This window comes from Salvelinus sp. IW2-2015, linkage group LG22 (genome assembly GCF_002910315.2).
Source record: "Salvelinus sp. IW2-2015 linkage group LG22, ASM291031v2, whole genome shotgun sequence".
Lineage (NCBI taxonomy): Eukaryota > Metazoa > Chordata > Actinopteri > Salmoniformes > Salmonidae > Salvelinus > Salvelinus sp. IW2-2015.
In genome coordinates this window covers 25664940-25683422 of record NC_036862.1, presented here as the reverse complement: position 1 = coordinate 25683422, position 18483 = coordinate 25664940, and the positions used below count along the sequence as shown (strand labels likewise).

Genomic DNA, 18483 nt, shown 5'->3' with positions numbered 1-18483 from the left:
GTCCTCCTGTATATGGTGAACTTGATGAAACCAGTCTAAAAACTGAGACATTAAAAACTGAAGTCACATGAGATGAGTGTCTGGTACTATTCAACCCTTCAGGTGGTTGTGTGTAGTGATGTGGTTTCCTTTAGAAAGACCTGTGTGTTTTCAGTTCATTAGACCCTACATGTTCTCCATGTCTGTGCATGGACAGTGTCCTTTGTTATTTGATGTGCCTCACTGCATGGAACCCCCTTGTGTGTCCTTTCTCTCTAGTTGATGTTGGCTGCTCTGTGTGTGTGATATCTAACTGCATGCCTCCCCTAACCRMAACCTCCTGCRTGCTCCTCKTSTCCACCCCTCCTCCCCAGTCCCCASYTCGGGTCCCAGTCACCTCASTGTCTAGTGTGTGTGTCTCTGCTCTCTCCCTGCTCTCTCTCCCAGGCTGGCCGCTCACACTGCTGCCCTGGCTCTGGACACCCTCTCGTCTGTAGCCACCATCTCTGACACAGCCAACACAACCTATGACCCCACCCAGGACAGCCCCTCTAGTGAGAGCACCGCTCTCAACTGTAGCCTGTCTGCCCTCGCTACTGACCCCCTGCCTGCCCCCGCCCCGGCACCCACCCCAGAGTCCAACACAGCCCCCCCAACCCCCTTCATCTCCACCTCTGACATTACAGCTAGAGTAGCCCCCCTGTTAGACCTTCTAGAAGACAGCTCTCCTAGAGCAGAGGACAAAATGTCTGCCACTGCTGTTAGTGCCACAGATAGCCCTAAATCTCCTAAAAAGTCCCCTATTCCAATACCACCTAGACGTCGAAACTCTAACAGACCTGCTCCTTCTCCTCCCACTCCCAAGAGCCCCACACCTACCCACTCCACCACCGTGGCCCCCAGGAAATCTGCCCCAGACAGTCCCTCTCTTGCCCCCTCCACTGCCTCTCCTACCCAAAACACCAGGAAAGCTGCTCCTATTGCCCCAGACAGCCCCTCTCCTGCTCCTACGGCATTCACTTTCCCAGCCTCTGACACCTCCACCGATAAACCTGCACCTACTGCCACCGGCACTGTTACCCCTGTCCCTGGTACCCCTACTGTCCTGGGCGCTAGTACACCAGCCCCTGACCCTGACAAACCAAACTCTACTACCAAAGACACTCACACTCCTGCCCCTAATATAGACCCCACTACCACTCCCACATCTGTCTCTAGTGCTCATACTACTGCCTTCAATGCTGATGTAACTGCTGCTATCGTACATGAGAACACAACCAAATCTGCCCTTGTTTTCCCAGACATTCTCATTCCTACTCCTGCTCCCACAAGTGCCCCCACACCTGCCCCTAATGCTCCCACTGCTCCGAGCTTTGCCACACCTGCTGCCCCCACGGTCACTATCACACCTGCCTCTACTACCTACGACACCCCAACACCCACTCTGACCCCCCACATACCCATCACCACAGAGCCCCAAGCCCCAGAGATAGAGTTTGAGTTGACCAATGGGGTGGCGACTAAGAGCCCCTCCCTGCCAGCAGGGCCCACTAGGTTTCAGAGTAGTCCCACTCCCTCCCCTGCCCCTGTCCCTTCCTCCTCCTCCTTCCAGGCTAACGGAGACGGGTTCGGGGCAGACCTCCAGGCCTCAGGCCCTCCTGCTCTGGAGGAGTTAGACAGTCTGGCCAAGGCTGCTCCACTCAACAACGAGTATGGCTCCCTCTAGAGGTTTATACGTGTCAATGTTTTTGTGTGCCCATTTAACTTCTATTCTATTATCGCTCAGTCACCACCTTTCCATTTGTCCTGTGAAGTGAAATTGTAGTAGTCAATTGTGGTAACAGTGGTGATAATTGTTAATTAATGAGACTTGTGTAATGGTGACAGAAGTGCTGTAGTCATTGCCATGGTAGTGGTTGTGTGTAGGTAGCATCATGTGGAGTGTACAGTGCTGTGTAGTAGTATGGTACTCCTTGTAGAGTGTGTTGTGGAGGTTGTGCAGTAGCAGTGTTGTAATGACAGTGCCGGGCATTGGTACTGCTCTTAGGCTGGGGATAGGGCCAAAGACTAGATCAGGCCTTTCACTCACCCAGACGATCATTTGGTTATTATGTGGTCCTTAGTAGTGCTCTATCACTTTGACTCAAGAGGTGCTCTGTAATTATATTACTTGTGCTGGTATCAATCGTCTAACAATTACTACCAATGGCTATTGTCTAAAAATGTATTGGAAAAGTAGCGTTAAGAGAGTTGGGCCCGTAAACGAAAGGTCGCTGGTTTGAATCCCTGAGCCGACTAGGTGAACAATCTGTTGATGTGCCCTTGAGCAAGGCACTTAACCCTAATGTATCCTGTAAGTCTCCCTGGATAAGCGTCTGCTAGAATGTAAATGTGTGTATTTGCAATGTTTTTTGTTTGAACGCAGCTGTTGTTGTTTCTCTATTACATTGCAGGTAGACTGTAATGAGTGTTCATTTCTAATATTTTCTCCATTGCAGGAAGATATTTGGAGATGAGAAGAGTAAAGCAGAGGAGGTGAAGACAGCCCAGTCAGAGGTGACCACAGAACACAACGATGTCACACAGACAAACACCAGCGACAGCAAGGCATGATTGGGCAGCCTCAGCCCACCCAAGATGGCGGCGGCAGCAACACTCATTACAGTCTGCAGCAGTTTTTCTTTCCAGTGCCCTTTCTGCATTTCCAGAACAACAACATGTGTTTGTGCAATCGAGTCCATTAGAGCACAATCCGATTGTGCAAAAAAAAAAAAAATCTCACGTATGATTTGTTTTGCTACACCCATGGAACACTAAAGAACACCATTTGAGTGATCTCAAGTGGTATAGGAGACAAAATTACTCAGAGTTATAATTGTTTTCAGTGCGGTTGCAGATAAACAATGGATTATTCAGGAACATAACACTGAGTGTACAAAGCATTAGGAACACCTTCCTAATATTGAGTTGCACCCACTTTTGCCATCAGAACAGCCTCAGTTCTTCGGGACATGGACTCTACAAGGTGTCCAAAGAATTCCACAGGGATGCTGGCCCATGTTGACTCCAATGCTTCTGACGGTTGTGTCAAGTTGGCTGGATGTCCTTTGGGTGGTGGATCATTCTTGATACACACGGGAAGCTGTTGAGTGTGAAAAACCCAGCAGCGTTGCAGTTCTTGACACACTCAAACCAGTGTGCCTGGTACCTACTACCATAACCTGTTCAAAAGCACTTAAATATTTTGTCCTCCCCATTCACCCTTTGAATGGCACACATACACAATCCATGTCTCAATTGTCTCAAGACTTAAAAATCCTTCTTTAACCGGTCTCCTCCCCTTCATCTACACTGATTGAAGTGGATTTAACAGGATACATCAATAAGGGATTATAGCCTTCACCAGGATTCACCTGGTCATTCTATGTCATGGAAAGAGAAGGTGTTCCTAATGTTTTGTACAGTCAATGTATAATATATATATATATGAAGAGATTGACTATATAGACATTATTTTATTATTTCCATGTTACATTGTTCAAATGTTTGAGGGCTAGTCTCATCGAATAGTCTCATCGAATAGTCTGTTTGCATGTCTGATTTCCAAATGGTTCTTAATGTTTTGTTTGAAACATTTGACTGTTTTACTCTTTATGTCTGTATTAGGGTGGGTTATCATACAGATTGTTTTCATGTTTCAAACAGAAGTTCATTGACAGAGACTGACCAGCTACTGTAGCAGCCCACAGTGCTGGGAATGCTCGGGTTTCAGAGAAAGTCATATTATCATAGACATGAATCAGGAGTTATCATATGAGATGTCTTCAACTCACCGTACCTGGGGATTCAGGAAATAAATACTATGTTGTGCTAAATGGAGAAGTGCGTATTGAGCAGCTAATATTGTACCGGTATTCACAATGGAACACAAGATAGAACAAAGTGCAACAGATCCAATGGTTCTCACAGAGAAAGGTTGTAGAGAAGAACTTTAAGTGATCTAAGTGAATGTCTCATCATGACCCAAGCTTCACCACCTCCGTGTTTTAACATCAACTATGATGAGTATCTTATCATATTCACAAGAAAACAAATCAAATGCCTGACTTTTATTGTTTAAAATCGTGTTTTTGAAGCAAAAATCTTTAAAAGCATTTTTGTACTCTCTAAATGGAAAGGTTTCTTTTCCACTCCTGACTGCGAGCTTGTGCGCTGTGACTGTGTCAGTGGGTTGTCTTGTCGTCACTTTCAATAATATCTGCATAGCTTTGTCATGAAAGGTTTACCTGTATATTCTTTTTTAAATGGTATCTATAAAAACAGTACAGCAAATGACTTAATGTGGTCAATGTGACACATACAGTATATATACAGTTGTTGATCTCTCCCCGTCACACAGCGGTCTACTGTGGCCTGTAACACAGCCTGGGGAGATATGTTGAGTTTTTGGCATGATGAATTCAAACTGTACTTTATAAAATATGTGTAACAGAAACCCAAATAGACATACCTATATTTATTTAGGCAATGTGAGTTTCATAATGAGTTATGAGAGGGAGTTATCATAATGAGGTCTGTTCAGGCCTATAAAACGCTTTATTTTAGTCCCCAGTTGTTGTTCAAGTGTTCTGTAATGTTGTCTTTGAATTGATTTTGTTTTTGTACAATAGCAGGCATCATGAGCTTGCTGCCTGTTGAGTTTATAATACCAGAGACAGAGGGCAGGGTGGCCATCTGACAACAGAAGAAAACAACACTCCAAAATGTTCATATGTTGTTCTGCCACTTTCATGTAAACAATCATTCCCCTCAGTACATCAGTGGCATAGAACAGTCATGCCAGAACCTGTACAATACAACCCTCTGCTGTTGTCATCCTCCCACCCTGTCCCTTGTCTCTGGAGCCTCGTGTTCTTATTGGGTCACGCCCAGTGGACCGTTCTGCTCTCAGCGGTGTACAGTCTGAATACTAACCCATTTACAAAATAAAACAAGGTTTTGGAAATTCACGCTGTTTACCATTGTTTTCATGGCAAATCCTTGTTTTATCTCATTATATTATTAGTCTGCCCTTTCCCCCCCCCCCCATCTTGTTTGTAGATGTAGTATACAAGTGTGAGCACTAGGTGGCATGAAATGACCATTTACAAGTGTTGTTTTTTTTGCCAGATTAAATCAATGTCCTTGATGATAAAGTAATATGACTCCTTGATGAAGGTATTAAATTATTACATTCTAGATTAGGTGAAGAGATGGGAGAATGTTAGATGGTAACAGAGTATAATAATCTGTTGCTGTATTCCCAGAGTCCCTGAGTTAGTGACTCCTGTTGCTCCTCTGTCTAGACTAGAGTGACTAATAGAATTGTAATGAGCCTAGGTCAGATCCATATCACCCAGGCAGATCTACCAGTATTTTTTAAATCTGAATGTATAATTTTTCAGTAAGTGATTAATAATGGTTAATTTAACTAATTGGTTTCAATTGCATCTGGATCTAAAGACTACTGACTTTTATTCACCCTGCCCAAAACATAGGTTGTGAGGACTGTTGCCCTGTAGATGTCTCTCTTTCCAGCCTTGATAGAACCGGGAACAGAGGACAATCATTCAAAGCTGTGACGTCGCCTGGGTGATGATTTGCCTACTTGGAGTGTGGATGAGTTTGGAGCGGGTTCTGTGAATTGCCTTGCCATTATGTTGCCTGAATGATAACGCAATCAATCGGCTAAGTGAGGACATAAAAGGCCACTAAGGTAAGGGGAATGATAGAGAAAAATATTGCAAGAATACTGCCATTGCACAGGTGATTCGAATATACTTTCTGAAATAGCTATTATTCAACCTATTTGCAATTCATGGACAATGTTAAATTATTAATTGACATATTTACTAAATGGCAATCCCTTTATGTTTGTTATTGTATACGTGGTCGCATTTCCGAAAATGTTATTGAGCCTAAAGTTTCTCCGCAGTTAGTGTAACAGGGATTTAAAAACTTGACTGCTTAGTATGCTCGCGGTACGATCAGACAGAGAGAGACGTGACTGAGCCGTGATGTGCGGTGCGCCGAGGTTATATGTTGTTCCTATACAGTTTAACATTATGGCGATAGTGAATTATTTCATGTTTAGAGATTTAGTAACTATATAATTTTAAATGCTGGTGTTTTGGGGTAGGAATTCGTTATTCCATCAAAGCTCAGTTTGCACCTGATGCGCTCTGTTACTGAACTACCCAGGCTGAGTTTCAGCATTACCCATCAAGTGGATATGGGTCAGTGGTCACTGAAGGTCAGAAAATATAACCAATAATCATGTAACTATTTGTCGTAGCATTTATTTATATGAGCTATATTGGTTTAAGAGTGGCCACCCCTAAAAACATTACGCCTTGATCACACCGACAGTGTTTTGCGCAAAATGGTACCATATCTCGATACACAGTACCAGTCAAAAGTTTGGACACACCTACTCATTCAAGGGTTTTACTTTAGTATTACTATTTTCTACATTGTATAATAATAGTGATGACATCAAAACTATGAAATAACACATATGGAATCATGTAGTAACCTAAAAAGTGTTAAACAAATCAAAATATATTTTAGATTCTTCAAAGTAGCCACCTTTTGCCTTGATGACAGCTTTGCACACTCATGGCATTCTCTCAACCAGCTTCATAAGATAGTTACATGTAATGCATTCCAATTAACAGGTGTGCCTTGTTAAAAGTTAATTTGTTGAATTTCTTTCTTTAATGTATTTGAGCCCAATCAGTTGTGTTGTGACAAGGCCGGGGTGGTATACAGAACATAGCCCTATTTGGTAAAAGACCAAGTTAATATTATGGCAAGAACAGCTCAAATAAGCAAAGAGAAACAACAGTACTTTAAGACATGAAGGTCAGTCAATCTGGAAAATGTCAAAAACTTTGAAAGTGTCTTCAAGTGTAGTTGCAAAAACCATTAAGCGCTATGATGAAACTGGCTCTCATGAGGACCGCCGCAGGAAAGGAAGACCCAGAGTTACATCTGCTGCAGAGGATAAGTTCATTAGAAATAACTGCAACTCAGATTGCAGCCCAAATAAATGCTTCACAGAGTTCAAGTAACAGACACATCTCAACATCAACTGTTCAGAGGAGACTGCGTGAATCAGGCCTTCGTGGTCGAATTGCTGCATAGAAACCACTACTAAAGGACACCAATAAGAAGAAGAGACTTGCTTTGGCCAAGAAACACGAGCAATGGACATTAGACAGCTGGTCTGATGTCAAAATGCTGGTCTTTGGTCTGATGAGTCAAAATTTGAGATTTTTGTTTCCAACCGCTGTGTCTTTGTGAGACGCAGAGTAGGTGAACCGATGATCTCCACATGTGTGGTTCCCACCATGAAATATGGAGAAGGAGGTGTGATGGTGTGGGGGTGCTTTGCTGGTGACACTGTCTGTGATTTATTTAGAATTCAAGGCACAATTAACCAGCATGGCTACCACAGCATTCTGCAGCGATACAACATCTCATCTGGTTTGCGCTTAGTGGGACTATCATTTGTTTTTCAACAGGACAATGACCCCAAAAAACACCTCCAAGCTCTGTAAGGGCTATTTGTCCAAGAAGGAGAGTGATGGAGTGCTGCATCAGATGAACTGGCCTCCATAATCACCCGACCTCAACCCATTTGAGATGGTTTGGAATGAGTTGGACCGCAGAGTGAAGGAAAAGCAGCCTTCAAGACTGTTGGAAAAGCATTCCTCATGAAGCTGGTTGAGAGAATGCCAAGAGTGTGCAAAGCTGTCATCAAGGCAAAGGGTGGCTACTTTAAAGAATGTAAAATCTAAAATATATTTTGATTTGTTTAACACTTTTTTGGTTACTACATGATTCCATATGTGTTATTTCAAAGTTTTGATGTTCATTATTATTATACAATGTAGAAAATAGTAAAAATAAAGACAAACCCTTGAATGAGTAGGTGTGACCAAACTTTTGACTGGTACTGTATATCAGCCAGCAACTCTAATTTCTAGATCACACCGACAGGGTTTGCATTTCGGGAACACCAGAAGTACATTAATTTCCAATGGAACGTTGCGTTTGTCTTACAGCATTACGTTGCAGAGGCAATTGCAGTGCATTCTGTGTGGTGCATACTTTGTATTTATCGAACGTGTTAGTCAAACTGTATGCGTAGACAGCTCGACAGAAATGGTAGCACAAGGTGAATGTTTAACTTTTGCATACTATTTTGCACAAATAATCTGTAGGTGTGATCGAGGCGTAATACATTTACAGCACATGTAATAGTGTATGGCTCTGTCTGCTTGCAGCCTATGGCATGTAGGCATACGTAACCAGTCTCAAACAGACCTCATGGGGCACTGCTGGTTTTGGGGAGCCTATAAATCCCCTGTGTTTGCTTCCAGTGTATTTCCTTATAGTGACACATTACTATACAATATCAACATTTTAGCCCAGTCCCTGACATTTGGTCAGCCAATGCTAAAGTATTATTACTTTTCCCTCTTCAATTGCTGAACATGCAAGATATTGACACAAGACATAATTCTGATGTTTTTACAAAAACCATGGCAATCAACCAGACCATTCTTCATTACCATGATCTGAGATGTAATATTTAATGTGGTTTCTCCTTTATCTAGACTTATAAATACACTGAAGGAAAAGCAGGTGGGATAGAACACACCTCATGCGTGGGCTCAGAGAGGGTCCGAGGCCGTACGGATCATCTGACTAAAATGGGTGTTCTCCAGCTCCACAACCCCACTCTCCCCGCCACGCTCCTGTACAGGGCCAATCATATGCGTCTGTCGGGAACGCTGTGTGACGTAATCATCACGGTGGACGGCCAGGAGTTCCCGGCCCACCGCACCGTCCTGGCCTGCACCAGCAAGATGTTTGAGATRTTYTTCCACCGCAGCAGCCTGCGCTACGCCCTCGACTTCCTCTCCCCCAAGACCTTCCAGCAGATCCTGGAGTARGCCTACACGGCCTCCCTGCAGGCCACGGCCGAGGACCTGGATGACCTGCTGTACGCCGCTGAGATCCTGGAYATCGAGTACCTGGAGGAGCAGTGCCTCAAGGTCCTGGAGACRATCCAGTCAGAGGAGAAGCAYGACCACCTGAGTCTGAGTGGGAGGAACCACGGGTCTGGAGAGAGCGAACAAAGCAGGGCAAGGCACTGGAGGAACATGCTAATATCCAAGAAGCATTCCATGCAGGAGGGTGGTATCAACCCCACCGCCCTGCACCACCTGGCACTGTACCACATGACTGACAGGAGTCCCTCTGGGCCAGGGGGACTACCTATGGGGCTCCCTGTAGCCAGCCCCACACAAGATGGAGGGGTTAGTCTGGAGGGCCTGGGTCAGTCTCCACTGCAGTACAGCCACAATGGAGCCCAGGACCCCTCCCTGCCTCTGGCTAAGAGGATAAAGACAGAGGACAATAACATGCAGGTGGATGAAGCCAATGGCTACGAGGGCCGGTCCAACAGCGGAGGGGAGGGGGGCTGTGAGTCGGACCATCCCAGAGATGAGGGCCCGGGGACCCCCCAAAGAGGCAGTGTCATCACCTCTGCTAGAGAGCAGCACTCGGGCCAAGAGGAGGGGTGCATAGTGGGGAACAACTCTCCTCTGGACAGTTTCCCTGGGCTAGCTGAGAAACACCTGGCCTCCCTCTACTCCTCCATGCCCTCCAACCACATAGGGGAGGTGGGGCTGCCTATGCCCATGTCGGTGGCCCCTTCCCTGGCCATGTCCCTGGACCTGAGGGCCTATGGGGGGCTCCTGAACCAGGGCCTGCTCCACAGGGAGATCCTCAGCAGGCTGGGCCAGTTTGCAGCAGGGATGAGGCGGGAGGGCCAGAGTCAGACTCAGAGCAGTGGGGACTGTGGTCTCCAGCTGCACGACAGAGAGGTCATAGAGCAACACAGGTAGAGCACAGAGTGTAGCTGACTGCATACACCACTCACTGTTATATCTCTAGGGGTACACAAGTATAATGGATATCTAGGTATCATTGAAGGAGGTCTTTTGTTAGAGAGTGAAACAGCATTTATTTTAGCAGAATGCAGATTATTATAATGTTGTAATAATTTAGTAAATGCTGGTAATCAAAGTAAAAATCTAAGTAAATTGCAATTGGCTTATGTCACCCCTTCACCCACAAAGTGTTCTGTCTGGTCGCTATACACTAGGAGGTCTGTGAGAGACAGACGGAGGGATGTGGAGTGTGTGTGTGTGGTGAGTCTGGAGTTGCCATGCTAAATGGTTAATTGTTTTGTTAGGATGTGAAGGAAGAGATAAATTGTAGTGCACAACTTCTAATTTAAAGGTTGGCAATTTTTTGGGGTCTTAATTAACTTTTAACACATTAAAAGACTTCAAAGGAAAGAGCTGGGAGCAATGATATTAAATATGTTAATTTGTTTAAAAAGACACCTGCTCTTGTGCCTGAATAGAGGGACTTCATAAGAGGTATGAAATAGGTCTTTCTTAGCAGCTTAGGAGACATGGTGTGGCATAATGAAGCTGTTTACAAAGTTGCAAACATTTTCACAATTCTGTAAGATAATTTTTTATTAGATGTGCCTCATACTTAAAACTGTCTGAGTGCATTTGGTATGCATTCCTTTGCATTAGTGAGGAGGGAGGAAGGAGAGTAGCTTGCCTGTACAGAGATCTAAAGGCCTCTCAGCATGTGAAGGTAGACGCCACTGGTTGATGGTTTAACCAGTGGCTGAGGGTTTAAAGAGGTTGGTGGGTTTGGACTAGAGATTGGTGGGTTTAAAATAGAGCTTGGTGGGTTTAAACTAGAGGTTGGTTGGTTTAAAGAGGATGGTGATTTTAGACTAGAGGTTGGCGGATTTAAAGAGGTTGGCGGATTTAGAGGTTGGTGGATTTAGAGGTTGGTGGGTTTAAAGAGGTTGGTGGGTTAGACTATAAGTTGGTCGGTTTAAAGAGGTTGGTTATTTTAGACTAGAGGTTGGTGGATTTAAAGAGGTTGGTGGATTTAAAGAGATTGGTGGGTTTAAAGAGGTTGGTGGGTTAGACTAGAGGTTGGTCGGTTTAAATAGGTTAGTGATTTTAGACTAGAGGTTGGTGGATTTAAAGAGGTTGGTGGATTTAAAGAGCTTGGTGGATTTAAAGAGGTTGGTGGATTTAAAGATGTTGGTGGGTTAGACTATAGGTTGGTGGGTTTAAAGAGGTTGGTGATTTTTAGCACTAGAGGTTGGAGGGTTTTGAAGAGGTTGGGAGGGTTGAAGAGGTTGGAGGTTTGAAGAGGTTGGAGGTTTGAAGAGGGTTGGAGGGTTTTGAAGAGGTTTGGAGGGTTTTGAAGAGGTTGGGTGGGTTTGAGAGGTTGGTGGGTTTGAAGAGGTTGGTGGGTTTTGAAGAGGTTTGGTGGGTTTGAAGAGGTTGGTGGTTTAGACTAGAGGTTGGTGAGTTTATAGAGGTTGGTGGGTTTAAAGATGTTGGTGTGTTAGACTAGAGGTTGGTCGGTTTAAATAGGTTAGTGATTTTAGACTAGAGTTGGTGGATTTAAAGAGGTTGGTGGATTTAAAGAGTTTGGTGGATTTAAAGAGGTTGGTGGATTTAAAGATGTTGGTGGGTTAGACTATAGGTTGGTGGGTTTAAAGAGGTTGGTGATTTTAGACTAGAGTTGGAGGGTTTGAAGAGGTTGGAGGTTTTGAAGAGGTTGGAGGGTTTGAAGAGGTTGGAGGGTTTGAAGAGGTTGGTGGGTTTGAAGAGGTTGGTGGGTTTGAAGAGGTTGGTGGGTTTGAAGAGGTTGGTGGGTTTGAAGGGTTTGAAGAGGTTGGTGGGTTTGAAGAGGTTGGTGGGTTTAGACTAGAGATGGTGGGTTTAAGGGTTGGGGAGTTTATTAGAGGTTGGTGGGTTTAAAGATGTTGGTGTGTTAGACTATAGGTTGGTCAGTTTAAAGAGGTTGGGGATTTTAGACTAGAGGTTAGTGGTGTTTAGACTAGTGGTTGGTGGGTTTGAAAGAGGTTGGTGGGTTTGAAAGAGGTTGGTGGGTTAAAGAGGTGGTGGGTTTAGACTAGAGATGGTGGGTTTAAGAGTTGGTGTATTTAAAGAGGTTGGTGGGTTTAAAGATGTTGGTGGGTTAGACTATAGGTTGGTCAGTTTAAAGAGGTTGGTGATTTTAGACTAGAAGTTGGTGGGTTAAGAGGTTGGTGGGTTAAAGAGGTTGGTGGATTTAAAGAGGTTTGGTGGATTTAAAGAGGTTGGTGGGTTTGAAGAGGTTGGTGGGTTTAAAGAGGTTGGTGTGTTAAAGAGGTTGGTGGATTTAAAGAGGTTGGTGGGTTTGAAGAGGTTGGTGGGTTTTAAAGAGGTTGGTGTGTTAGACTAGAGGTTGGTCGGTTTAAATAGGTTAGTGATTTTAGACTAGAGGTTGGTGGATTTAAAGAGGTGGTGGATTTAAAGAGTTTGGTGGATTTAAAGAGGTTGGTGGATTTAAAGATGTTGGTGGGTTAGACTATAGGTGGTGGGTTTAAAGAGGTTGGTGATTTTAGACTAGAGGTTGGAGGGTTTGAAGAGGTTGGAGGGTTTGAAGAGGTTGAGGGTTTGAGAGGTTGGAGGGTTTGAAGAGGTTGGTGGGTTTGAAGAGGTTGGTGGGTTTGAAGAGGTTGGTGGGTTTGAAGAGGTTGGTGGGTTTTGAAGAGGTTGGTGGGTTTGAAGGGTTTGAAGAGGTTGGTGGGTTTGAAGAGGTTGGTGGGTTTAGACTAGAGATGGTGGGTTTAAGGGGTTGGGGAGTTTATAGAGGTTGTGGGTTTTAAAGATGTTGTGTGTTAGACTATAGGTTGGTCAGTTTAAAGAGGTTGGGGATTTTAGCTAGAGGTTAGTGTGTTTAGACTAGTGGTTGGTGGGTTTGAAAGGGTTGGTGGGTTTGAAAGAGGTTGGTGGGTTAAAGAGGTTGGTGGGTTTAGACTAGAGATGGTGGGTTTAAGAGGTTGGTGTATTTAAAGAGGTTGGTGGGTTTAAAGATGTTGGTGGGTTAGACTATAGGTTGGTCAGTTTAAAGAGGTTGGTGATTTTAGACTAGAAGTTGGTGGTTAAAGAGGTTGGTGGGTTAAAGAGGTTGGTGGATTTAAGAGGTTGGTGGATTTAAAGAGGTTGGTGGGTTTTTGAAGAGGTTGGTGGGTTTAAAGAGGTTGGTGTGTTAAGGAGGTTGGTGGATTTAAAGAGGTTGGTGGGTTTGAAGAGGTGGTGGTTTAAAGAGGTTGGTGGGTTTGAAGAGGTTGGTGGTTTAGACTAGAGATGGTGGTTTAAGGGGTTGGGGAGTTTATAGAGGTTGGCGGGTTTAAAGATGTTGGTGTGTTAGACTATATGTTGGTCAGTTTAAGAGGTTGGTGATTTTAGACTAGAGGTTAGTGTGTTTAGACTAGTGGTTGGTGGGTTTGAAAGAGGTTGGTGGGTTAAAGAGGTTGGTGGGTTTGAAAGAGGTTGGTGGGTTAAAGAGGTTGGTGGGTTTAGACTAGAGATGGTGGGTTTAAGAGGTTGGTGTATTTAAAGAGGTTGGTGGGTTTAAAGATGTTGGTGGTTAGACTATAGGTTGGTCAGTTTAAAGAGGTTGGTGATTTTAGACTAGAATTTGGTGGGTTAAAGAGTGTGTGGGTTAAAAGAGGTTGGTGGATTTAAAGGGTGTGGTGGATTTAAAGAGGTTGGTGGGTTTAAAAGAGGTTGGTGGGTTAAAGAGGTTGGTGGATTTAAAGGGTTGGTGGGTTTGAAGAGGTTGGTGAGTTTGAAGAGGTTGGGTGGGTTTAAAGAGGTTGGTGGGTTTGAAGAGGTTGGTGGTTTAGACTAGAGATGGTGGGGTTTAAGGGTTGGGAGTTATAGAGGTTGGTGGTTTAAAGATGTTGGTGTGTTAGACTAAGGTTGGTCAGTTTAAAGAGGTTGGTGATTTTAGACTAGAGGTTAAGCTGTGTTTAGACTAGTGGTTGGTGGGTTTGAAAGAGGTTGGTGGGTTAAAGAGGTTGGTGGGGTTTAGACTAGAGATGTGGGTTTAAGAGGTTGGTGTATTTAAGAGGTTGGTGGGTTAAAGATGTTGGTGGGTTTGACTATAGGTTGGTCAGTTTAAGAGTTGGTGATTTTAGACTAGAAGTGGTGGTTAAAGAGGTTGGTGGGTTAAAGAGGTTGGTGGGTTAAGAAAAGGTTGGTGGATTTATAAAGAGGTTGGTGGATTTAAAGAGGTTGGTGGATTTAAAGAGGTTGGTGGATTTAAAGAGGTGGTGGTTTAGACTAGAGGTTGGTTGGTTTAGACTTAGAGGTGGTGGGTTTAGACTAGCAGGTGGTGGTTTGAAAGAGTTTTGGTGGTTTTAGTTGAGTTTAAAGAGGATGGTGAGTTTAAAGAGGTTGGTGGGTTTGAAAAGGTTGGTGAGTTTAAAAAGGTTGGTGGGTCTAAAGAGGTTGGTGGGTTTAGACTAGAGGTTGGTGGGTTTAGGACTATAGGTTGATGGGTTTAGACTATAGGTTGATGGGTTTAGAATAGAGGTTGGTGGTTTTAGACAGAGGTTGATGGGTTTAGAATAGAGGTTGATGGGTTTAGACATAGAGTGTGGTGGGTTTAGACCTAGAGGTTGGTGGGTTTAGACTAGAGATTGATGGGTTTACACTAGAGGTTGGTTGGTTGGTTGGTTTAAAGAGGTTGGTGGGTTTAAACTAGAGGTTGGTTGGTTTAAAGGGGGTCCACAGGTCCACAGACAGGTCCACAGGTCCCATAATTAAATCAATCAACCAAGCCATCATCAGTATCAGAGCACCAACCTCTACCCTTTCTTCTCCCACGCAGACGGCATTTCAGGCCTGCGCCACTCCGGGTTTTGAAAGAGCCTGATGACACAGAACATCCAGCAGTGTGTTAGCTAGCCAATGCTCAGTCATGGAGATAGGCAGAGGTTTGAAGGTTGGAGGAGTCAGTCCTTCTAGTGACTGCTGGTGTTGTAATGAAGCTAGTCCATATCAGGAGACAGGTCACTGAGCATCATCCACCTCAGTCACATTGACATTTCTGAGTGGAGAGAAAAGTTTGTTGAGGCATAGCACACCCTTTCAGAACTTTTAACTTCAGGCTTTGATTAAGTGAATTATCTAAAGGAGAAAGCTAGGAATTGTATGAGGTGTCTGGTTTATAGTGGATCTCTCTAGTTTTCTGTTGAAAATCCTCTTTTCTGTTTTCTATTTTGATGTGTTCTTGATTTAATTGAAGAGAGTTTTGTTGACATAATATTTTATTGGTACTATATATTAGATTATCTGTCCTTTGACTGTGGTCTGTTTTAACTGTCTAGAGGACTGCTGTCTGGCCATTGTGCTGCAGAGGGGAATATTAGGATAATAGTGCAGATGATGCCTCGCATGACTGAACGTGTGTGATATGATATGATGGGGTTTGCTGCAGGCAGAGCGGCGAGTCCTTTTTTTTGTACTTGTTATGAGAGGATTGTCTGTCTGGTTTTGCATGTGTGTATGTGTGTCCGTGTTTTTGTCTGTATGTGTATGTGTACGTGGGTGTTTGTGTTTTTGTCTGTGTCTGTATGTGTACGTGGGTGTTTGTGTTTTTGTCTGTGTCTGTATGTGTATGTGGGAGTTTGTGTTTTTGTCTGTGTCTATATGTGTACGTGGGTGTTTGTGTTTTTGTCTCTGTCTCAAAAAGAAGAGAGATGGGTCTCTGGTCTCTTCTTTGTCTTCTCTCTGTTGTATCTGTCTGTGTGTGTGTGTGTGTTTTCGGAGAGTCTGTCTGGCTCCTCGCCAGCTCTGTCCCTCTGAGTGATGACATCATCAGCTGCCGGCAGGCCTGGGTGTTTCTGCCAGTGTTCCGAAGCGTGTGTGATGGCTCGCTCGCAGATGTTGTGTCGCAGGAACACACTGTACCCAAACGGCGACTTAATCAGACCTGACGCTCTCCCAGCCACTTTATCCAAAATAGAAGCAGGAGAAAGGGGAAGGGAGTAGGTGGAGAGAGGGGCTAAAAATGAAACTAAAATATAAACAGAAACCCACTCTGAATGTTAGGAAGAATAGAGACAAGGAATGCTATACCTCCCTGGCTTTCTCTCCTCTGATCTCTGTAAAAGTGTTTGGAGATGACAGACGGCGGACAGATGAGAGGTTCCCTTTCTCCAAACTGTGGCTCATAAACTACCTGACCTCCTCACAGTAGAACATATTTTAAATCCAGGTGTAGATTTAATGATGAGTTTTGAAATTCCATGTTTGGAACTCCGTGATGGGAACACAATAGCTTGCATCAGGTCTAGACACATTCTACTAGTTGGCTAACGGCTACTCTCCTTTACTCATCCTGTCTGCATCGGTATGACCTGATGAGACATACTGGCTATAGTGGGTGTTATATAGGCCTGTTACACATCATTTAGATACTTTGGATCTTTCATTACAAATATTGATTTCTGGAACCTTCTTTCATCTGGTTTGTATTCACACACAAAATGTATAGCCTCTGTATTGCACAAAGAAGAAGAGCTTGATCTTATTTCATTGTCATTGTGTGTTGCCGTATAAGCCCATAGCAGCCTTTAGATCCTCTGTTGGTTGCTAAGGAGCCAGTGCTCCACAGCTCTAATGGGCTGATTGGTATTCAGCTCGATGCTGGCTCGTATTTTTGGTATGCCAGACAAAGTGTTTTGATGGAGGGCTATTGCAGCCGCGTCTGGAGACAGTTTGATGGTTTATGGATGAGAGCACACTCCATGCCTTTGACGGCACAAGACAATGTTCTTCTTCTTCCCTAATCACACACAATCTCACAACAGCACAACATAACACACTGGACACACTGTCACAGAACGTAACACATTGGACACACTATCATAGAACGTAACACAGCCAAGGACAGCCCTGCAGTACATCACAATACATCCAGGTAAAGGCTACATAGTATGCTGAAATGTTTTTGTTTCACGAAAATGTTCAAGGATCTGAAATGAGGTGAAATCTGTGGATGAGGTGGTTTGTAGCTAGCTACAGCACTGGGACTAGTGCACTGTACAGGGAGGTGGGGAGAGTTGAAGAGGACTACATTTAGGCTGTAGCGCTCCAGTTTCCAAAGCTTGTGGGCGTTTTATGAGTCATTTTTAACTTCATTTAAAGCCAGCTGAGCAGAAAATAGATCAGTGAATGAGCCCTGGGCCGTATGGATCTGAAACCGATTTACATCTCACCGAGAAGCCAGCCCACATCCAAACAGCTGGGAGTGTATATTCAGTGTGTGTGGTGTGTGTGTGTGTGTGTTGTGTGTGTGTGTGTGTGTGTGTGTGTTGTGTGTGTGTGTGTGTGTGTGTGTGTGTGTGTGTGTGTGTGTGTGTGTGTGTGTGTGTGTGTGTGTGTTGTGTGTGTGTGTGTGTGTGTGTGTGTGGTGTGTGTGTGTGTGTGTGTACTCGCCCACGCCACTTGTGTGTGCAGTATCACTATTTGTCAGAGCAAACGGCATCTCCTAATAGCTGAGTGGTGTCAGTGCCCTTGTGCTTCTCTGATCTCTTCATAGGAAAAAGACAGGGCATTTCTAAAGGTGAGCAGGGTGCTGTGTGTTACTGAGGGGAGATGGCTAGGGAGTGTTGACTCTGGAGGGTTTCTGATAAAGGCCTATGCTGCGGGCTCAGAGCAGAGTGTCTGCTGTGCACAGAACACCCAGTCCTTTTGTGGCAACTCAGGTAGACAGGCTGCACACTGTTCGAGCATGAATAACGGGGTAAATACAACTCTCAGCTAAGCTCCTCACTGTGAAAGAGAGAGGCCACGGAACACTGTCTGGTGCCTTTGTTTGGCAGAGTTGTGTTTTTCCACTGGGTTTGTTCTTTTGTACTGTGTGTGACTCCTTATGTAACTGTAAACAACCAAAAGTGTTTACAGAAGAGAATGGGTACGAGGAGAATAGAGCATTGCATTGGCTAAAGGTTTGATATGGATTTTAATCCAACAGCTTTCTCACCTATAAAAATGTGGTTTGATTCTGAAATAAAAGTGCAGCTTTTATAGCCATCTGAGAATCAGATGTTGATTGATTGCCATAACATAAATTCCATCCATCAAATTCAGTTGCACCTTCTACAGCATGATTCAAATCATTTTGTACAAGTTGCTGGTTGTTTTCTCATACTGTATACTTGAATGTTTACATCTCACAAATAATGTACACCATATGTTGAGCGTTTGATGATGACACATGATTGTGATTTCCCCTGCAGCTGGAGCTGAGCCCTGGTGTGTGATCAGTGTGGAGCTACATTCTCTGCTGAAGATGCTCTGGAGGCCCACAACAGACACACACACAGGTACTGTCTGACACACACACACACACACACACAACACACACACACACAACACACACACACACACACACACACACACACACACACACACACACACACACACACACACACACACACACACACACACACACACACACAACACACAACCACACAACACACACACACACACACAGGTAACA

The 18483-nt window shown here is 44.2% G+C and overlaps 1 protein-coding gene and 1 pseudogene across 1 annotated transcript in view; both read left to right on the top strand.

Moving 5' to 3' along the window:
- LOC111949413 (neural cell adhesion molecule 1) overlaps positions 1 to 4988 on the top strand; it is a 125576-nt gene extending 120588 nt beyond the window's left edge. The window contains exons 20-21 of the mRNA XM_070434158.1: positions 427 to 1689; positions 2478 to 4988. Coding sequence (XP_070290259.1) covers positions 427 to 1689; positions 2478 to 2592 — 1378 coding nt within the window. The 3' untranslated portion in view covers positions 2593 to 4988. The remainder of the gene's footprint in view (positions 1 to 426; positions 1690 to 2477) is intronic.
- Positions 4989 to 5612: 624 nt separating this feature from the next.
- Positions 5613 to 18483, top strand: part of LOC111982696 (zinc finger and BTB domain-containing protein 16-A-like) — a 30105-nt pseudogene continuing 17234 nt past the window's right edge.